General features: G+C 31.7%; 1 protein-coding gene across 11 annotated transcripts in view; it reads left to right on the top strand.

Annotated features, from left to right (window-relative positions):
• Positions 1-22,775, top strand: part of LOC145243562 (putative phospholipid-transporting ATPase IIB) — a 392,356-nt gene that overhangs the window by 293,743 nt on the left and 75,838 nt on the right. The window contains exon 1 of one of the 11 annotated variants that reach the window (XM_080107094.1): positions 2,167-2,315. The exons of the other annotated variants lie outside the window; for them this stretch is intronic. Coding sequence (XP_079963220.1) covers positions 2,305-2,315 — 11 coding nt within the window. The 5' untranslated portion in view covers positions 2,167-2,304. Of the gene's footprint in view, positions 1-2,166; positions 2,316-22,775 lie in introns of those variants that run through there. 11 annotated transcript variants of the gene reach the window in all.

Here is a 22,775-nt window from a genome sequence, read left to right on the forward strand (position 1 = left end):
CCCTCAAAAGCATGAGGACCTGATCTCATCTCTGCTGTACTATTAAAAAAATGCTGGAAAATTGCTTCTGTGGTACCAGTTTACAAGAATTCTGGCAAAAGAACTGACTCATTAAATCATTGCCTTAATAGCTTCCTCCCTCTTTTCGAGAAGATATTTGAGTCCATAATTTCGCTAAAATATTTGAGTCCATAATCGAGTTCTAGTCCACCACCTCACAGCTGCTAAACTTTTGTCTGACCAACAGTATGGGTTTAGGTAAGCCCGTTTTACTGCAGATATCCTAACTGTAATCTCTGAATGTATATACCATGCACTGGATAAAGCAGGGGAGGCTAGGGCAGTAGCCCTTGATATATCTAAGTCCTCTGACAGGGTATGGCACGATGGTCTTCTCATGAAAATCAGATCCTATGGTATTACTGGATGAATACTTGATATAATTAAATCCTTTTTAAATAACAGAATAATCCATGTTGTCCTCGATGGTCGTATGTCAAAACAATATGATATAATGTAAGTGTGTAAGTGTACCTCAGGGGTTGATCCTTGGACTTTTATTATTCCTGATATTCATAAATGACCTTCCTGATAAAATAGTCTCTGAGATGGGTATATTTGCTGACGATGCCATGCTCTATAACAGACATCAGGGGAAAATGAATGAACATGTATTCAAGGTAATGACAGAAACACAAGAGGAAGACCTTCAGTCTGTAGTGGAATGGGGACAAAAATGGATGGTTACAATTCAATGCTGCTAAGACTAAACTTCTTTCCTTTAATAACTATAAGAAACCTGCTCATCCACTAATAGCCATGGCTGATGATACATTCCTCAGCTTAACGTTTATGGGGAACATGAGTTGGAACAGACACATTGAGAGCATTGCTAAGGCTGCTGCAAAGAAGGTGGGCTCTCTCTATCATACTAGAAAGTTACTTATGCCTGAGAGTATCCTGTACCTCTACAAAGCCACTATTCGCCTATGTATGGAGTACTGCTGTCACATTTGGGTTTCTGCATCTGCTACTAGTTTCTCCCTCTTAAACAGGGTTCAAAAGAGTCGCCAACCTAATAGGTCCCACACTATCAGCTAGGTTTCAACCACTGTCCCACCGATGGAATATTGCATCCCTCTGCCTGTTTGACAAGTATTTTAATGATGGATGCTCCGAACTACAAGCCCTTGTACCCCCTCGACAGTAATACTCCCAACAAACTCAACAAGCAGCAAAATCCCACCCTACACAGAAATCCCAAAATGTAAGAAAGCCTTCTATTTTAATAGTTTCTTCCCTAAGACTGCTAGACTTTGGAATTCCCTTCCGGGTTCCTGCTTCCATGACTGTACTAGCATGCAGTAGTTCAAGTATAATGTAAACAGGCATCTTGCTACTCAACTTTACATATGTCCTATATAGTAGCTCTCTGCAGCAAAGTGGCACTGTGCCTTGTTTGGGGTGAAAATGCAATAAAAAAAAAATTCTGTCTCCTTTAAAACATATCAGTTGATACTTTTAGTATATTTAAACAAATAAACAAAAAACTTTTTTTTTTTTTTTTTTTATAGACGATTGAGTGAATATCCTGGCTCCTTAGGTTGGGAAATTGGTGAGGGACCATGTACCCCAGGTTTAGAAATTAATCTTAATTGACTACTGACGTCCCTGATAATATAATTTTGTATGGGAGATAAAATTGATAAAAGAAAAGCAGTTGATAACTATTTTAACAAAATTAATGTTATTCCCCCCCCCCCCCCGCTTTATTTTGTCTCGAGTTGATGTTATGAGAACCTATTGAATAAATTTGAATTTAAAACAAAAATAAATTGACAATTTTAGATATTTTTATCCAAAATATTTTATTATTTGGAAGCAATTATCGAATGCAATAAATTTAAAATTAATCTAATTTTCATAATAACAACTTAATTTCAAATCTGTGCAAGTGACCATTTACACATTACAAGTATGAGCTTGCATTTTAAAAATAAAAATCGCTATGCTGTGATGAAATAATAATTATACCAATTTTCATTTCGTATCCTTGCTTCTTTTAGCTTTTGATAATATATCAGGTGAATGCTGCCTATAGCTGGACATGTCTCGATTGATTGGTGTCCAGTACGAGTAGCAGCAGTAATAAACTGATTCATTTGGCGAGTGAGTCAACCTGGGATCGGGTAGTTCTTTATTGAACTGGGTACGCCATCCTAATCAGTTAGAAATTTCTGGTATGTTGCGTAAATTTTGGAATCTACCAACCATTTTTGAAACTAGTGAGACCTTGGCTTACTCATGTTTGGGAGGTACAGTAATAATAATTGTTATTCTCTCAAAGCAAGTCTTAAATTTGGAACGTGAAGTCGTATTTCTTGAGAGGGGTGTGTTTGCGTGCATGCGTGCGTTGGTTATACAATGTCTAAGCATGATAAAGATTATTAAAAAAAGAAAACATCATATATACTTAAATTTTGTTGTGGAATTGATAATAGGCATGTTTATAGCATAGTTTATTATTTATTTATTACTATGTGGGATGATTTAAGTTGTTTGTTTTCCATTTTAAAAAGTTTATTTTTATTTTCGTTATTTCAATTTAATTATGGCACCATATAACTGGGTAGGAAAAGGGATATATAGTAAAGAAGAAAACAAAAATTATACATGTACCCATGAAATTGTCTTTTGCATATGTATGTATATTTAAACACAATAAAATGTTAAAATAAGATATCCTAATGTATTGCTAAAATCCATTTGTAGCTTACAAGTGAGAATAAAATGAATTTCATTAAAAATAATGAAATTGATTAGAAAATATTTTTTCCTTGAAGAATTTTAGTCTGTATAACATATTTGCCTTTTTCAGATATATACAAAAGAAAACAAAATAGATGTGTGCACACACACACACACACACACACACACACACACACACACACACACACACACACACAGAGCATTACACACTATTTATTTTTCCTTTTTTTTTTTTTGTAAATTTTATTTGTAATGCTTTCTTGTGATCCCCCTCCTCCATTGACTTTGCATGTCTAAAGAATGTAAATAGTATACCAAACTACTGAAACACCATATAAATTAAATAAAGCTCTTTTCATATAAGATTTTTTTAGTTATTCATTTTTTTTTTTTTAAATATCCGTCAGATATATTTCCCATCCCCTTTACACCCTCTCTATCTGTAATTTAAATATATAAAAATTAGAAAAAATATATAAAAATTAGAAAAACATAAGGAATTTTTTTTTTTTTTATCAATTTAATTTGAAATTTATCAATTTTCAAAGTGCATTTTTATAAACTTTACAAAGTAAGGTATAAAAATTTTAATTGAATCTAAAAATTACCTTGGATTTATTTCATGTTATGTACATCTTGTTGCACTTAAAAACCAAATTTATCTATTACTAGCAGGACGCCTGGCATTACCCGGCTGTAAAATATTCAAATATGATATTTTAATTTATGTAAATTTTGTATTTATTATTTTAGATCCAATTCTTTGTTATACTCATATATATATATATATATATATATATATATATATATATATATAATTTATTGATTTATTTTTTTTGTATTGATATTCATATTAAAAACTCTTCAATTTAAAAAGAAAATGGGCTGTGGAATTGCATTCATCTGTAAAAGATCTAGCTAATTTGCATATTCTTTTAAATATTCATTTTAATTAATTCCTTATTAGTTTTTTTCGGTTTTCTTTTAGGATACTCATCTTTAGTTAACTATTACATGTAATTATATTCATGCAAATATTCTACATGATTTATACTTGTGTAATATTTGCATAAAAAATTTATAGTAAACACAATCCTCTTTCTAGATATATTTACGTATGCATATATGTTAGTTTTAAAAATTTTGCCTATCAAACTCCTCTGTCAATCTTTGGTCTACAGACATGAAACTTAATATATAGAGTATTCGAACTCTTGCAAAACTTTATATTTGGTTTTAGTCAGAAAATCGGTGAAAAAGTATTTTAAAAAAATGGAATTTGCTGGGTGAAGATTGAATGCTAGCATTACGAATATGCATGCGTATCGTAAGAGCTATTGGTTCATATTTTAATTTTTACCCTTGCAGCAAACATGTCTTCATAGCTCAGGCATTAACATCAAAGGGAAAAGTAAATCATAAGTTGAACATTTTGGTTGCAATTCTCAGTGGTGGCGTACGAGTCTTTTTTTTTTTTTTTTACTTTTTAAATCATTACTACATATTGGGTCCAATATAATAATAAATATGAAATCTGCATTAATCAAAATATCATATTGTATTTTACGACCAGGCAATGCCAGGCAGCCTAGTTGATTATTATATTATACTCAATATACAGTAGTGATTTCAAAAGTAAGAAAAATATAGCTTGGGTGCCATCAGCTAGAATCGAAACCAAAGCATAGTCGTTACTGTTGGAGCTATTGTCAGACAGATAAGAATTACTTGAATATGAACTGACTTAAATGTATATTTGTGCATGCGTAGAAGAGCACTTTAAGTTGACTTACACCTGCAAAATTCTAATTTTTTTTCTTTTTTTCTTTTCAATTTTGACTCAATAGCAGTTATTTTTACCCATAAAAGAATGGTTCACAAAAAATGCAATCATTTGATGCACTGCTCTGTGACCTGGCGTCTTGGTGGAAATGCATGTTAAATGGAAACTTACTGAGTTATATAAATTAGATTTAGCAATTAATAATATAGATATATAATTTTCAACTAAAAATTTTAAAAAGTGCAACAAAATGTACATTGCATCGAATAAATCCAACATAATTTTTAGATTCAATTTAAATCAAATTTTTTATATTTTACTTTGTAAAGTTTAAAAAAGTGAACTTTGAAAATTGATAAATTTAAAACTAAATCTTGTACCATAATTTTTAAAGTTTATAAAAATCATATTTAACCATTTTCATGCCTTACAAGAAATGTTTTTCTAGCTTATCTCATTTTATAAGATTATATTTTACTTCATTTTTTAATTTTGCCTGTTTGTAACAAGTTGAAGTTATTTTTTGTTCTCTCTCTCTCTCTCTCTCTCTCTCTCTCTCTCTCTCTCATGTATATTCTTAGATATTGAGCACTGTTCAATTCAACATAAGACTTCAAAGTAAAACTATATTATACCGCATACCAGCTGTACTTAGAGTATCAAGTTCATTTGAATTCAGCATCTACCACATGATCTGAAAATTATTGTAATCCCATGTTAAATTTATTACATGCACCTTATTACATCTAAGGAATTGAACACTATTTAATGTAGCAAATACTATTTACTAGATGTCCTACTATATTAATAATTTTTTTATTTTTATTTTTCATTATCCTTTCATTTATTTTAAAACCGAGTTTATTTACCACTCTCTAGCAAAAATATATTGAATAAAACAAAAATAAGTTCATAAATGAGCAGTGAAAAAGAAAGTTTGGAAAGCCCTAAATAAAATTAAGGAGGCCTTCAAAACACTATTACCCCCCCCCCCACCGCCACCAAGAAATTATTTTTTCAAGTGATCAGTGGAAAGTCTACTGAAAGCACAAATTAAAATTAAGAAGGCATCCAGTTCACCACTAAAATTATTTTTTAAGTACTTTATTTTTTATTTAAAAATAAAACTACTTCATGATTTCATGTGATTTTTTATTTTACAACCTTTACTTTCCGTCATGGATAAGATTTTGTTTTTTCATATGTGTAGAATTTTCTACAAGAACCTTATTTCTTAGATCTATCTATGTGTGTATGACCTTGTCTGTCTCTGTTCAGAACAGTCTCTACCAAACAACTTTGTTAATTTTTGGTCTATATACTTGCGATTTGGACCTGTGGAACAAATTCGATTTGCGTGTTAGTCATAAAAATAGCTGCTGAGATGTCAAAATTAAAAAAATTGTAACTTGACATGCATAAGTTGACATCTATACAATAAAATCAATTTTTTAAATTCTGATATCCATCTATTGTTAGCTCGGATGATAATGAATAAAGCCACAGAACTATGTTTTAGTTTAGATTCTAGCTGATGTTACTAAAATCATTTTTTTTTTTTTCCACTTTTGAAATCACTACTATATATTGGGTACAATATAATAAACAATAGAGTATTGATTCTATAATAAGAAATATGTTGTACAACGTTTTCTTTCCTTCACTATTGATACTTTTTTTTTTTTTTTTCATATGGGTGGAATTCTTATCTTAAAAATGTTTCAGGTCATTCTTTGATCCTTTTGTTAGTCATTGCTATACTCTAAGCAACAATACCATGTTAAACTTCTTTTTTCTACCTCAGTGTACAGCTTCCTCTCCATTGTTAACTAATAAACCCTATTTCGTATTTTTGTTATATTTTTCCTCTTTATTTCCTTCTATTTCTCAACACTGGGAGTTGATTGTGCGACTATAGTATGACAGTTCGACCGTTTTCTTCCATCACAGTTAAGATTTTGTTTATTTTTTCATATGGGTAAAATTTTGTACAAGTACCTTGTATTTTTTAAGAATAAATTACCCTTGATAACAGTAATGTGTTGTACACTATTTTATTTGTAAGAAAAACACTTTAAAACAAGTTAAAACACAAAAACTTATCCATGCAAGTAGAAAAGTAACTTGTCTTTGACTCATAAGTAGATAATGTTTTTATCTGAGATGCATTGGCATCATCAATCTACACATAGAGATCTTCAGACTACTGATGAACCAAGTTTCTAACCCCTCATCTGTTTTAATAGTATTAAAATATGTGCTGAAATAACGTGACAAACAAACCAACATCATAACAAACAGACAGTTTTAGTATGAGTAGAGCTTTATTTTCCCTCTCTATTGATATATACATGTCTCTTATATGTATTTCTCCACCTAGTGCCACTATGCAACCATCTCATTGTATGTGATGTCTTGAAATATTTTTAAAAAAATCTTAAAAGTTCAAAACAAAAACTTTTAAATAACTTTCTTAAATTGCAAAATTTTTAAATCCTCTAAAAAAGAAAAGTGCTTAAAATAAAATAACAGACTTTACTTGGTTTCATTAACAAATATTCAGTACGTAACGAAAAAAATCAAGATAAAAATAAAACAACACTACAGCTTTATTTTAAAACTATTATCGAAAAAATCAATTCAAGTAACTTGATTATGTAATAGAGCTGACATCTATTCAATGTAGCCGCCTTCAGCCGCAATCACCATCTTAATACGAGTTTGGAACTGGGAGCATGCCTTTTCACAAGCGCTGATGGGAGATCGGCGGATGGCAGCGATCAGGCTAACTTTGATGTTGTGGGAGGTCATGTTGGTAATGTTTTCGATATATGACTAAACGAAGTAGTCCAGCGGGTTCAGGTCGGGAGGAGGGGGACTAGTGAGAGAAGGGTATAAAATCGTAGCACTCCTTCTGAAGCCAAACCTGGGTCTCTATGGATTTGTGGGCTGGAGCTGAGTCCTGCTACCACACCCAAGATGTCAGCAGCCACCTGATTGCACCAGGAGATCACAACATTCTTCAGCACATCCAGGTACACTTTGGTGTTGACTTTCAAGCTGACTTTGAAGATATGAGGTGGCATGATGTGGTCCTCACTTGAAACCACACCAAAGACCATAACTGTGACTGGAAACTTCATTGAGCTGTGCTCTCAAGCATTGAACTGTCTGGATTTTCATTTTGAGGGTGCTAGCAATGGCCCTGTTGTCATAACTTGGATTGGTAGAGAGCATGAGTTGTACAGCAGTGCATCTCCGATCTCACTTGTTGAACATTGTGTCACTTTCAGACATGATAGAAGGCTTCTATCGCTCTTGGGATTTGTACACAACTGGCCAACTAGTAGATGGTTTGCAACAAAAAAATAAAACCGGTTTTCATCAAACGGAAATGAAATCATTTTGTCTTTTCTAGGACGACAAGTTTATCATTCCACCCTGTAGTAAACCGCCTATTAGATTAGATAGACAGAGTAGTAGAAAACATTTTGTGCGAAGGCATATATATATATATATATATATATATATATATATATATATATATATATATATATATGAACGACTTTATTCAAGATCGCTTAGAAAATGATTGCCTACATGAATCATTCCGAATATATATGCATGCACACTCTTTAGTAGTTATATACTTAATGTCTGTATTTTTCAGGGTTTTTTTTTTTCTGATTTCTTGTTTACAGTTTGGCTGGCACCCAATTAATCTGTCTGTGCGACTTGGTTATCCTCCCTCTTACCAACATTTGCTTGTTTGTTTCCTGGTAACTCTAAGAACTTCACTAAAATAAAATACAAACGGATGATTGTCAATAAAACACTCTACAGTTGAAGTTTGTACTTTGTCACCCACCAATATCACTATCTTTCATTTTAATATTTTTGTAATTTTTATTTTTTGACAATCCTCCATTGAAAATCAATTAGATGAGAAAACTAGCATTTTAATATAATAGTATTCACAAGAGATGTAGACGCACACACATATATTCTTATCAGACTTAGACAAATAATAGCATTATTATTTTTGTAGCAAAACAAGTGACTATTATTCAATATTTTATCTAAGATTTTTTAAACTTTTTAAATTGATTCTTTTTAAGTGTTATTTTAAGTTGACTTTTTGTTTCTTAGTTTACTTATGATGAACAAAAGTGAATGTACTAAATTCTTTTTGTATACATTCTTCAAATTTTGAGATTAGTTTTCATTTTTTTTTTTTTTTTTTTTTTTTTTCAATACAATGATTTAAAAAATATAAGCATGTATTTGTCTAACAGTAAATTGATTTTTGTAAGAAATAGTATTCATGTTTAATACTGTATCTTTACCTTTTTACTTATATTCATTTGGGTTTTATCAATGAGTAATATGAATACTTGTTGGAGCTGTTAAGTTAGAAATGTTCGACTGATCTGGAAATTTTTAAATGGTGAACTTAAACATTTTCTTTACTAATTAGACTATCTAAAGATACTGACTTCCTGACCTAAAATGCACCAAACATTGATATCATTGTTTTTCTTTTCTTTTCTTTTGCAAAACTCAATCATGTTCTGCAAAGTAAAAAAAACAAAACAGTTTTCCTCTACAAAAATAGCAAATCAGATGTCATAAATAAATATTTGAAGCTATAAAGAATTTGAAACATAAAAATGTTTTTCAAAATTACTGGAGTCAGCATTAAATAACCTCAAAAGTGGTTAATATGCCATAAAAACAAAACAGCCACACCAAACTAAACCAAACCAACATTTTCTTCCAGTTATAGTAGTTTATGTGGCCATACATTGTTTACAGCATGTTGATTTTCAGGAGTATCTTGCGTCTTTTGAGCCTCTGTAAATTCAAAGTTTTTTTTTTTTTTTTTTTTTTTTTAATGTGTAAAATCTAAATATTTCATCAAAAAAGTTATTTTAGTCTAACAATTTTCACCAAATCCAACAATGAAAGTAAATTCCTCTAATTTCAACTTTTACAGCCAAATTAGTTGTGATTACTTCCAAAATTTTTATTAATATGCTCTTTAACATGTCTAAAAGTAACTTCTAGAATATCTCGTTAAAATGCCCAAACTTAAAAGTTATATGAAATATTGATGATATCAACCATGTCATGTACAAAGAAATGTGTAACAATAGTTTCTACATATTTCTCAATACAAATGTTCTTAATTTTATAATGAGATGACTTGTAACAGAGCGCGGTATGGCAACAGCAACATATGCGAATGACCAAGCCGTGTGCAAGGTGACGTCACAGCGAGGAAGGAAAGAAAAAGATTATAAAAAAAAAAGTGGGCCCTTGATGTTAAAAGAGAGGGAGAGATAGACGTGTTACACTCATGGGCCGAGAGAGATAGGAAAAGACACATCCTAAACATGATCGGACAAAGGCCATGGCAGAGTCTTGTTGAGCACCTTGGAATATAAGATTTTTGAACAAGAGACAAGGTGTTATTCTGGAAAGTACTTGTAAATAAATGTCTGTTGTTTCACTGAAAAAACAGAAGGGAGTGAGTTGAATTCTTTCCTTGTAACTGTCTGCATACAACGTGTGGGTTCCAAGTGTTGACATGTAATGACTATGTAATATTATCCCTGTTAAACCATAGTAAACATACATTAACCATCAAAAGGACACCAAAGATTCAATCTGCCTGCATATTTTCTATTAAAGCAGAATGTAAGGAATTTAACTGAATGAACAAATGACATTTTATTGATTCAGTTTTATTCTGCTAAATAATAGATAACAACAATTAAAAAAATTCAATTACAGTATTTTCTTCCAATAAATTCTTTTTGTTAAATACATACATATGTAATTATGAAGTGAAATTGCCAAGTATCCATTAAAAAGAAAAAACAGCTTGTGTTCTGCTATAAACTAAACATATACATGTACTACAAAAAGATGTCATCCATTAAATTAGGTTGGAATATCTCGGAGATCCTTCATATCATCAGTGCTGAATTAACAAAAGAATGATGTCCTCCATTAAAACAAAATATAAACGACCCATGTCCTTTTATATCGCATATTATTATATATTATGTGGACAGTGATATATATATATATATATATATATATATATCTATATATCTATAAAAGTGAAAGTGTCTGTGTCTATTTCCCTACGCAATAACTCTGTCAATTTTAAGGCTACAGACTCGAAATTTGATATACAGGCTACTGAGATTTGGGAAAATCGATGTGATCGGTTTTCAGCCAGAAATTTGGTTTTTAAGGGGTCAAAGTTAAACGATTTGACCTTTGAGAACTCTACCAAATTCCTCCGACAATTTTGGGTCCACACACTTGAAATTTTAAATATAGGTTCCTTGGACATGGATCTAACTTAATAACTTGATTTGAGCCCAAAACAAAATTCTAAGTGGTCATAATAGGGGTCAAATTGTTTTTGCGCAGCATACATCTACAAACACCTGGGCAACGCCGGGCTGAAATGCTAGTCTATACATCTATAAAAGTGAAAGTGTCTGTCTGTGGGTGCGTGTGTGTCTGTGTACATTTCCCTATGTAATAACTCTGTCAATTTTCATTCTACAGACTCGAAATTTGATATACAGGGTATGGAGATTTGGAAAAATATTGTAATCCGTTTTCAGCCAGAAATTCGGCTGTTAAGGGGTCAAAGTTAAACGATTTGACCTTTGAGAACTCTACCAAACACGTCCGACAATTTTGGGTTTAAACACTTGAAATTTTAGATATAGATTCCTTGGACATGGATCTAACTTAATAACCTGATTTGAGTCCAAAACAGTAAATGTTAAAGGGTCATAATAGCGGTCAAAGTTAAAAAAATTGACCGCTTTTTTCTTTTCTTTTTTTGTTGCTCAGCATACACCTCCGAACACCCGGGCAACGCCGGGCACCCATGCTAGTATATCTATAAAAGTGAACATGTCTGTGTGTCTGTCTGTATACATTTCCCTACGCAACGCAATAACTCTGTCAATTTTAAGTCTACAGACTCGAAATTTGATATACAGGATACTGAGATTTGGGAAAATCTATGTGATCGGTTTTTCAGCCAGAAATTTGGCTATTAAGTGGTCAAAGTTCAACGATTTGACCTTTGAGAATTCTACCAAACTCCTCCGACAATTTTGGGTCTAAACACTTGAAATTTTAGATATAGGTTCCTTGGACATGGATCTAACTTAATAACTTGATTTGAGCCCCAAACAATAAAAGTTAAGGGATCATAATAGAGGTCACAATTAAAAAAAAAAAAATGACCTCTGCGGTCTCTACCAAATTACTCAGACAATTTCTTGCCTAAACATTTGAAATTTTACATAAAGGATATTCAGAGATACGTTAAGCTTTTTAATCGGTTTGGGTCGAAAATTTTTAGTTAATAATATTTAAATGTTTGTTTGTCAGAAGTTTTAGGTAGGCATGCAGAGGCGACGGATTTTACCAAGATCAATATCGTTTTGAAGCTCAGCCTTTCAGACAACAAATATCGAAAAATTGGCTAAAAACATTAATATCTTCACCTTCAACTGTGCACTTTTCTACAGGCAGGGGGGGGGGTAGCTTTTTTCGCCGATATTTTTGAAAATCATCCTCTCCTTTCAATTGTCTAGCCTTAATTTAAACTTAAGTCACTTCCAGTTTAATGGTGGCCGTAACAGCAAAGGCGTCAGTTTTTTTTTTTCCATTCTTTTCCTCCTCCGCGGTACGGGTTGGAGCCTGCCTTCCTACTACCACTTTTTTTTTTTTTGCTCAACATACACATCCAAACACCCGGGCAACGCCGGACTGAAATGCTAGTATATATATATATATATATAACTACTTCATTTATTCACATAAATTTAATATACGAAAGTATAGATTTATGCGTAAACTTTAAGTATTTACTTCAAAAGTGCTCAATACGTAGGTAGAGCCAGTTAGTAATTTATAAAATATATATGGCCAACTAGAAATCCTCAACATATATAAAAACAAGAAGTAACCACAGAATTCGCGCATAAGCCTGACGAATCCTATAGTTGGATGAAACGCAGAATATTCAGTGTAGCTTAATCGCCATATATATTTTATAAATTACTACTATATATATATATATATATATATATATATATATATATATATATAGGAAGGGTTTAAGTTAGTGGACTAAAATGATTCATATAGATAGACCTTGTTGAATGTTTATTTCCAGGGTTGGATTATAATATTCAAAATTTTTATTAGTGTTTTAATCTTTTTAATCTATTCAATCTCTCTCTTATATATATATATATATATATATATATATATATATATATATATACACACTTACACTAGATGAACCGTCTAACGGAAAGTTTATGTGTAAAATACATAAAGCATAAAAATTAACTTAAAACTAGTCATTCAGACATTAATTAAACAATAAATGAAGATGAACTTTTGGGGTTCAATATGTTTTCTTACTACAATTTGTTTTATAACATAAAATTGGATAAATAATTTGATTTGTTACTGCAGTTTTCTGACTTATCTACTCAACAGAAGTATTTTGATATTGTTCAATAATGTTATTAAATTTTAATTTTTAATTCAAATATATAATCTCCGTGTGGAACATTATATAAAACACTTCTGATGAATGTATAACTAAAACTGCAGTGAATTCTTCAGATAAGTCAAATTATTTATTTTATTATTATTATTTTAACATTTGATCAATAACTGATAAAAAAATATAATTCAAAATCATTTGATGAAACTAAAACAATTGTTTACTTCCAAATTAACCTAAAAATAAAAAAAGTCCATAGATGAATTCGAATTTACAAAACAAATATTTTTTTCATGTTAATTTAAGTTTATGGAAGAGAAATTCATGTCTCCTTTATGTTTTGCATAAAAGATTCTGCAACGGTTGACATAATGTCAAAGTTGATAAATACTGACTATTGATGACAGATGTAACAGTCTCTTTATGGCTGGAAGTCATTAAAGAGAACAATTATTCTGACCTTGTGTTTCCTATTTGTTTTATGTGACATTTTTGCTGCTTCTTTGCATGTGTGGCCATCCATATAATTTATCTTTTGTCACTCAAACTGCAATGTTTGCCGAGTATAAATAACGAGAGTTGACATTTCAAATTCAGATTAAAATGGGCAAATAAAATACTATGTTAAAGTTATGTTAATCTAGAATAAGAGTTAAAATAAAAAGGTCTATTTACAGAAATAATAAAAGAAGCAAAACTTGTCTAAAAATTCACAAATTAAGTTAAACAATGAAAATATTGATCATTAACTTGTAATTAAAAAATGTTCATGTAATAAAGTTATGAATTGAGTTGATATGATCGTTTTCAAGTTTAATGTAAACAAGTTCTTGTTGAGCTGTCCTCTTAAATAATTAAACCCTATCCAAGGTCCACTATTACTGGTCATCAGGTTTCACCAGCCACTTAACACTCATTAACTTATCCTCAAGGGGCCTTTGAGCCTGGATAAGTGGTGACCCCACCCCCACCCTAGAATATTTAAAACCAATTGAGGAACATTCGAATGTCTATTTCATGTAAAAACAAAAACAAACTTTGTAAAAAGTAAATAAAGAAAATAACACACTTCAAACTTAGTTAATTGTCCATTTTTAAGTGTGTTGTTCAAACAAGAGTACCAGCTTCATCATTTTCATTTTTCGTCTTATCTATGATGAGGTTAGATGTTTGATGAATGACTATTCTAAATTTTTTAAGCATTGTTCTAGAATTAACTAATTTCATTAACATTATTCTATCATTATCTAACCCACAATGAAATAACTAACATTCAAAGTGTAGTATCTGTTCTAATAGTAACACTTGATCTTGTCTGTTCTGTCAGTGAAGAAAAAAAATTCTAAACTGAAACAATTTTAATTTTTGTTTCAATACAGTGCCCCTTTTTGCAGAGCTGGATTTTCCTCGCATTATAAACTGATTTTTTTTTAATCTAACACCACTCTTATGGGAAAGTAACTAAATAGGAATTAACATCAAACTGAATGAGGAAAACTGCTTACTACTTGAGTTTTATTTTTAAACTGCAATTTCTTATAACCCTGCATAGACAGTGAACTGATATGTGAACAGATTAATAAAACATTACTAGATCTTGCCTATTGGCCAATATATACCACATGGGAGTTTACATCCGAGTATTATGATTCAACAGAAATAAAGTTTTATTATTTAATGGCCACGCCTTATATATCTTTGTCTATTTTTCTCTGATGTTTCCAAGGTTCTTCAATCCAAAGAATATCTCTTACAGACTTTGCTCAGTATTTAGTCCGTATACTATGTACATTATTCATTGCTTTTCCTTTTTATCTAAATATTTCTTGGCAATCTTTTCACACAAGGCTTTCTTTAATCTTATGATAAGGAGAGGTGTTCCTGAATGTGCCTTAATAACGTCAACAACGATAACCACCTCTTTCTTTTTACTTTTCTTATCTAAAGTGTTTGCATGTATTCATAAACCTGTACTGTTGATACTACGTGCACAGTATACTTCGAAATATTTTATAGAATTATATGACCGCTCCTCATTTCTTCTTTAAGAGCATCAAATAGGCATGTAACATAATCCCTTATTTCTTTACTAAGCGGCCTTCAGATATGAACGTCTGTAATGTATTTCAAATGCTTATGTACAACATTGTTTCGGATTGATGTGTGTCATCGCATAGTCATTATCTTTGTTGAGATTCACTTGTAACTCATCAAGATGCTATGCATAAAAAAGACTGAAATTCGGCATTTATTTTTTTTTTTTGTTTTCTCATTCCAAGCAAAGCATAATGCCACTTCGATGTAAAGGGTCTACTATTTGGGATTATATCTACATGGAACTGTGAGGAGTTGAGCAGCAAGATAGGAGAGAATTCTGAAATCTAACAGTACAAGAGAAGAAACTATTAGAGTAGAAGGCTTTCTGTCATCTAGGGAACTCAACAATAAAGATGTTGGATTTTTGTTGCTTATCGAGTTTGTTGTATGTATGTTAAGGGGGCACACGTGTTATGAGTTTATCAGAGCACATTCCATTAAAGTACTTCTAAAATAGGCGCAGGGATGCAACATTGCAGTGATAAGACAGAGGTTGGAGCTTATCTACTAGTGTGGGACCTATTAAATTTGAAACATTTTTTTTTTAATCCTGTCTAAGAGGGAGAGACTAGTAGAAGCACCGGCCCAGATCTGGCAACAATAATCAATGCATAGGCAAATGGTAGCTTTGTAGAGATATAGGATGCTCTTGAATGGAGGTAATTTTGTAGCACAGTAGAGGGAGTTTACCCTTTTTGCAGTAACTTTGGTAATATTTTCTTAAACAAGTTAGAAAACTAGGAAGATTCAGAACAGGAAGGATTTGACGTTTAACTTTTATTATTTATTCCCACACCTGTTTTCCTGTGTTCAGAAGGAATCCTAATTGAACCTTCTGGAACAGCAAAACTTAAAATGTCCTCATTGAAATCAAATAAGCCTCTTTCCTTTTACATTCGGCTCTGCATATTTATCAAAATCTATTCTTAGTTTTACATTCTTTCCTAAATAACAAAACACAAATGTTACTTGAAATAATTTACCTACCGAATCTTCTAAATCATAACCTGTCAAAACAACTTGACCGTAAATTCAGATGCAATCATTTTTATTTGTTGCAGCAGTTAAACATAATTACCATAGTAGCAGAACCGCATGAAAGGGTAATTTCAGGTACTCTCTTCTTCCACTTTTGCAGTGAACTAATGACCTTCAATAATGGTGTTAATCAAGACAACATCCTTGCACTGCCATTCTCTATATGTTACGATTATCTTCTATTTTTTCTGAAGTGTAATGTGTTCTCATACATTCCAAACTACCAGCAGGATCTTCACCCTAACTCGTTTTTATACAAAGTTAAAGACTTCTTAAATTCCTTTATGCAAATGATATAGATATTGTTGCCCACACTCAGGAGGATATATAGAAGATAATGGACCTCTTATTTAGTGTGCAGCGATATCAGACTCGAGATCAATCTGAAGAAAACTAAGGTAATCACCAGCATGCCAAGATATGTTAAACCCACATGTTAAGTGTAATTGACTTTTTTATATCTTGGTAGCGCTCTCTCCTGAAATGAATGTCAAGTTTGAAATACTTTGAAGGATTGAAAAAGCCATCAAAAACTTTGGTAGGCTTGAAAAATATGTGGTCAGACAATACCATCACCATTAAAGCTAAGGTTAATATGTCTGAATAATGCCTCGTGTCTCTACTTTAGTGAATTACATACAATTTACACTTCAAGGTTATAAAGAGGTTCCAACAAACATATTGTAGGAAGACCTTAAGTATTATTTGATAGTCTTTTACAGCAGATGATGCTGTCCTATAGCAAGTTAGTATGTTAGATGGAGTCAGATATACTCTGCTAGATACTTAGGATGGAAGATGGCAGACTCCCTAAACAATTGTTGTATGGGAACTAAAGCATGTTGAATGTGAGAGATGCAAGGCAAAGAGACATGTAAAGGATTTCAAAGATAATCTGAAGGCCCTTAGCATGAACAGGGAGTATTGGGAGAGCAGCCATTAGCTGTTAAAAATTTGAGTCAAGGTTATTAATGTACTCCATCTTGAAACGTTTTCTCTGAAAGCAGTATGTGGTGAACATCCCAGACACTTTAAAGAGTTTTATTCTTTTATTTTATTACTTTTAAATTATATACACTGTCTCTTCAGTTTATTTCTAATCAATGTGTTTGAATATGGGTTAAAGAGAAGGGTAAAGTACACTTGATCCGTCGGAGGGTTTATTAGTTAGAATTAAAACATGTTAGATATTTTTGTTCTGCCAAGCCAATAATTAAAATCAAACTGCTGAGTGGAAATAGTAGGAGAGTCTGAAGGTTTTCAGCCATGCTCAGCAGATAACCTGTTAGAATAAGTAAATATTTGTCATAAAACCGTCTTCATAACTAATCACATTTTGTTTATTGTATTCATCATTTTCAATCCTTTCATAATATTCCTTATCATTCAGCTGAAAATTGATCCAACTCATTAACCCTTATCCTTTAATGGTTTTTAGCCTTAGTAACTAAAAAAAAAACAAACAAAAAAAAAACCCTAAAAAATTTGAAGATCCAGCCCTATAGTAACAAGTTTTTCTTTTAATTGACTTCAATGATAATTCGTCAGTAATAATGATTTTAAACTGACTAAAAGTTCTGTTTTTCATAAAATCCCTATTATTTTAAGTTATTGCCAATGAAAATTAGTTTTTGGGTCTTGACATTGCTTTTTAGACTCCCTGATCAGTTATTGGATAAACTTCTTTTTTCTAAACCAAATTTTCACTCTGACTGCTCCAGTGTGATTTATATAATAGATTACTCTCAAATTTCCTGTCCACACCATTTTCATTTCAAGCTGTTAACTTGTTTGATCTATCATTACTTTTTATTTTTAATATTGATTTGATTTCTAAGTGTATTAACTGAACCAACAATTTAAGTTTGGTAATTTTTGTTGCTTTTATGTTAGAACTTTTTTTGTTTTTTTTTTCAAAAGACTGACTACTGCATCATTCAAATCATTGGTTAATTTTATAAAGGGCCATTAAGTATTTGATTAACCTCTAATATTTTGAATTAGTTGATTCCTGTCCCGACATTTCCTGTGAATGTAGATTAACTCAAGAAATTCCATGCCCAACCTTGAACGATTCGGAATGAACATAGATCCTGTAAGGTTAAAAGCAAATCCCCAGAATTTTCTGTCATTTTGTTTCGATGTTATCTACTATAATTAATAATAGTATGATCACAAATACATTAGTTGTTAAGCAGACGAAACTAGTATCTCTGTAGATACCTATCTCGTTCATGTGACTCAACTTGTGTGTATTAATCTATGGTGGTAAGTTGAACAGGATAAAATTCATTTTATTTAAATGAATATTTTTCTGACTAAAAATGTCATCTGGTATTCACAATTTCAAAATGAAAATTGTTAGAAGAATTACAGCATTTTTTGTTATGCTTGAGATTAACTGTTTCATGAATGACTTCCAACTTTTCCTGTCAGTATTTCGTTTGAGCCACCTGCCAAGATCAGGTCATCATCAACTGATCTCCTCCATTAAGCTGTCTACCATATAGCTTTGTGTGACACACTTTAAAGTGTTTCCGATAACTAACAGCAGGTGATGTGGTTGTACCAGTTAAGCAGTTGTGTGGCATACTTTCTTATGAAGGTCTTTAGAGTGAGACCAGCGATTTTCTCCATCCCTTTTGCTGCAGTCAGGATCATGTTGCTCTGACGTTTTGTAGTTGACTATATTTTGCAAACATAACAGTACAGTTCGGACGTGTGTTGAATGCTGTCACTCTCATATAAGATGGGATTCCTGTGGTTTGTAAAATTTTTGACAGTTGCCTGAAGGCTCTCCATGTCGCCGATATACATTTTCTTATAGTTGTTTCAGTTCACCGATCAAAATCAATTGTTATGTAGTTAGGTGATTTTATTGATTCTTTCAACACCTGCAACAATTTCTCTTTTCATGGGAATTTGATTTCGACACATGCAGCACTTGAAATATTAATGAATATAGTCTTTTATAAATTTTATTGCAGTTTTAAACATTAATGTAAATTAAGGGTAATTAAAAAGCTATGGGGGGGGGAAGTAGGGTTAAAAATGCCTATAAATATGCAAATTAATGTTTATTCCTTAATATGGGTGCACCTTTTTGCTCATTCCTTAGGAGGAGGAAAAAAGAGGCGGAAGAGTAGGAAAGGAAGAAAGGATCCTCTGACCACGTTTAAAACAAATGAAAGATTTTTGCTGAGAAAGGCAAGCTCATATTATCAACAATAAAAAAAAAAAAAAACATTTTTCTTCAAAGATATAAAATATTAATATTCTAAATTCTATAAACTTAAAATTTTTGATGTAATAATTTATAACACATTTACTTTATAGAAGGGAGATTAACAGCAAATAGATTTTTTTCAATTATAACTTTTATCTTATATGTATTTTGAAAGTTAATTATAAATTGACTTAGGACTTCTATCCAGTCATGACTTACAGAACGAAAGCATGGTTTTCCCATAAATTAAATAGTGTTCCATTCGAAATTCTATGCAGGTTCTTAAGTTCGACAGAAAGATCCTCAAGTTGGGCAATATGCACCTGAACAAGGTTGGAGGTTACATCGACTGAAATGTGAAAATAACAGTTTAGATGAGAACAAGAGTGAAAAGAATCCAAATAATAACTAAACCTTTTAGCATAGAAAATAATATCATACTTAAAAATAAGTCTTTGATCAATGCTTTTTTTTTTTAAAAAAATAGCTGTTGATATTTATAGATAAAAAAACAATGATTAAGTTATTGCAGAACAAGGTATCTTCCAAAATAAATGTCAAAACTAATTGATCTTTAGTTACCATACCCAACTGCAACTTTTTATGCAGCATTTGTATATCATCTGTGATGATTTATTCAAACAAAAGTTTTTTTTTTTTTTACATAGGCATCACCACTTATCAAGGCCGATAGGCCACTCAAGGATAAAGGTTAAAGAGTGTAGAGTAGTCAAAAGGACAATATAGTAATCAATAGTAATGGAAGTTTGGTAAATTTGTTAACTTAAGTGGAACAACTCATCAGAAACTTGTTCACGTTGGACTTGAAGACAACCATATTATACACAGCTGGAAAGCAGGCAAACGGAAGACAATTCCACAGGCGTGCAGTTCTAAAAAAGAAGCTTTGATCATGGAATCTACGTTTAGGTTTAGGCACAGATAAAGAGTGGGGGGAATTATTGATAGCGTTTTCAGCTAGACGAGTCTTTCTTGTGAAAGTTTGGCGAGGGGGGGACCATAGATTGAAGCTCAGTCAAACACTTTCCATGAAAATAACAATAAAGCAGAGATAAACTCGCAACATCTCTTCTGTGAGATAGAGGTTGCAGCGAAGAGAAAAGGACATCTCCCACCAGGCCACGAAGTCTATTTTGAATCCTATCAAGGCAGGACAAGTCTTTTCTAGCAGCTCCTGCCCATATGTGGCAACAGTATTCCATCCTTGGACGTATCTGGCTCTTATATAGATAGAGAATTGCATCAGCAGTGAGATATCTACTGGATCGATAGAAGGATCCGACCATTTTTCCAGCGGCCTTGGCAACAGATTTGATGTACGTATTCTATTTAAGATCAGGAGTAAAGGTCAAGTCCAGAAGCCTGTCAAAACTTGAGGCCTCCCCAAGACGAGAGCCATTCATTTTAATTGATGCCAGATGGGGATCAGAACGTTGATGATGTAAAGATAGAAGCTTGGTTTTAGATGCATTAAAAGTAACCAGCCACTCCTTTCCCCATTGTACAACATGATCAAGATCAGAGGAGAGAGAATCAGAGAGAATTTGGTCGTTTACTGTCTTAGATGTGCTACCATAGATGGTAGTGTCGTCAGCAAAAATGTCTACGAATTATGTAAGGATGTGATTTGGAAGATCATTAATGTAGATCAGGAAAAGAGTTGGGCCCAGGATGAACCCCTGAGGGATTCCAGCATTTATACTGTGAGCTTCTGATTTTTGCCCATCAACTACTACTCTTATGAACCTATCAGAGAGAAATGATTTAATAATTACCTTAATTTCACTGAAACTAATAATAGCTGCAGAAAAAATTAAAAAGATGGCTAAACAAACGGCTTAAAAAAAAGATCCTTACAAGTAATATTGAATTTTTATGGAGTTTAACAAAGAAAAAAAAAATATATATATATTATTAAAAAAAAGGGTGGAAGGTGAAATTTTGATTCAAAAGTTTTTTTTTTTTCTAATTTTTTTTTTATTCACTGTTGTATTTGAAAGACAAATACTTTTAGTTTGATTGTACATTTGTAAGATTCCTTAATTTGCTTGTATGGAAATCAGAATTCCAAAAATATGGAAACAGTGTTGCATAGAATAATAAAAATATTTCGGATGATTTCACGTTTGTTTTGTGCATTATGCTATATTCATAAAGCCCTCATTTTAGTCTATTTGTGATTATATTGATTAAATGAATTCCTGGTACAGGTTATACAAGATTTAACAAAATATATAAATACAATTGCTTTATAACAATCTAAAATTCTCATTTTTATCTATGTGTATATAATAAAGCCTTTTATCCAGAACTAGCAGGGGTGCCCGATGTTGCCCGGATGTTTAGGTTGTGTAGTAAGGATCCCCAAGCAAGGGGTGGGGTAAAAACAACAGTAACGGGGGGGGGTGTTAGTGGTGTAAGGAACCCGAAAAAAGTGGTAGTAGTGAGGGGAGGGGGGGATCAAAACAACAATAGGCAGAGGTGTTTAAAAAAAATAGTGGTAGTAGGTAGGCAGGCTTGAACCTGTAACGCAAAGCAGGGGAAAAAAAACACAAAAAAATGTGACGTCGTTGCCGATGTCTCCATCATCTGACCAGAAGTTTGGAACGTTGAAATTAAGTGAAGTCAATCAACCTATACAATGACTTGCAAAAATGGCAATGCAAAAAAAAAGCCAGATTATTACATTTCGGCCATGGCCACCAGTGGTCTGCAATTGTTCAGTTTACTTTTTTGCGAGGGGTGTGGGCAGGCTTCCATTGGGCAACGCCGGTTAAAGGATCCTGCTAGTATATATATATATATATATATATATATATATATATATATATATATATATATATTCTACTCTTTTTGTACACCAATTCTTTTTTGTTTAGAATCTCTATGCTTGTTAAAAAAACAACAGTACGTATATAAATGAATAATTATTTTATTATATTTTAAGTTCCAAGTTTTCATTTATCTTAATCAATTCTTTCAAAACAGGTGTTTACAGGTGTTTTATTTATATGGAACAATCAATATATGTATGTTAACATTGAATTTTTTCTTACTAATGTGTGTGTGTGTGTATATATATATATATATATATATATATAGTTCTTGTTTTTATTAGTGATAGTAACAGCATGTGAACGCCATCACTGTAATCGGATTCACATACCTAAATGATAGTTCTTACTCACTTGTATGCATGCAAATTGATGCATTAAGTCGTCCATTTTGACAGGATGCATATATATAAATTTTGTTTATGTACGTAAAAATTATATAAA

Source organism: Euprymna scolopes, chromosome 1 (genome assembly GCF_053919585.1).
Source record: "Euprymna scolopes isolate OS-2025 chromosome 1, ASM5391958v1, whole genome shotgun sequence".
NCBI lineage: Eukaryota > Metazoa > Mollusca > Cephalopoda > Sepiida > Sepiolidae > Euprymna > Euprymna scolopes.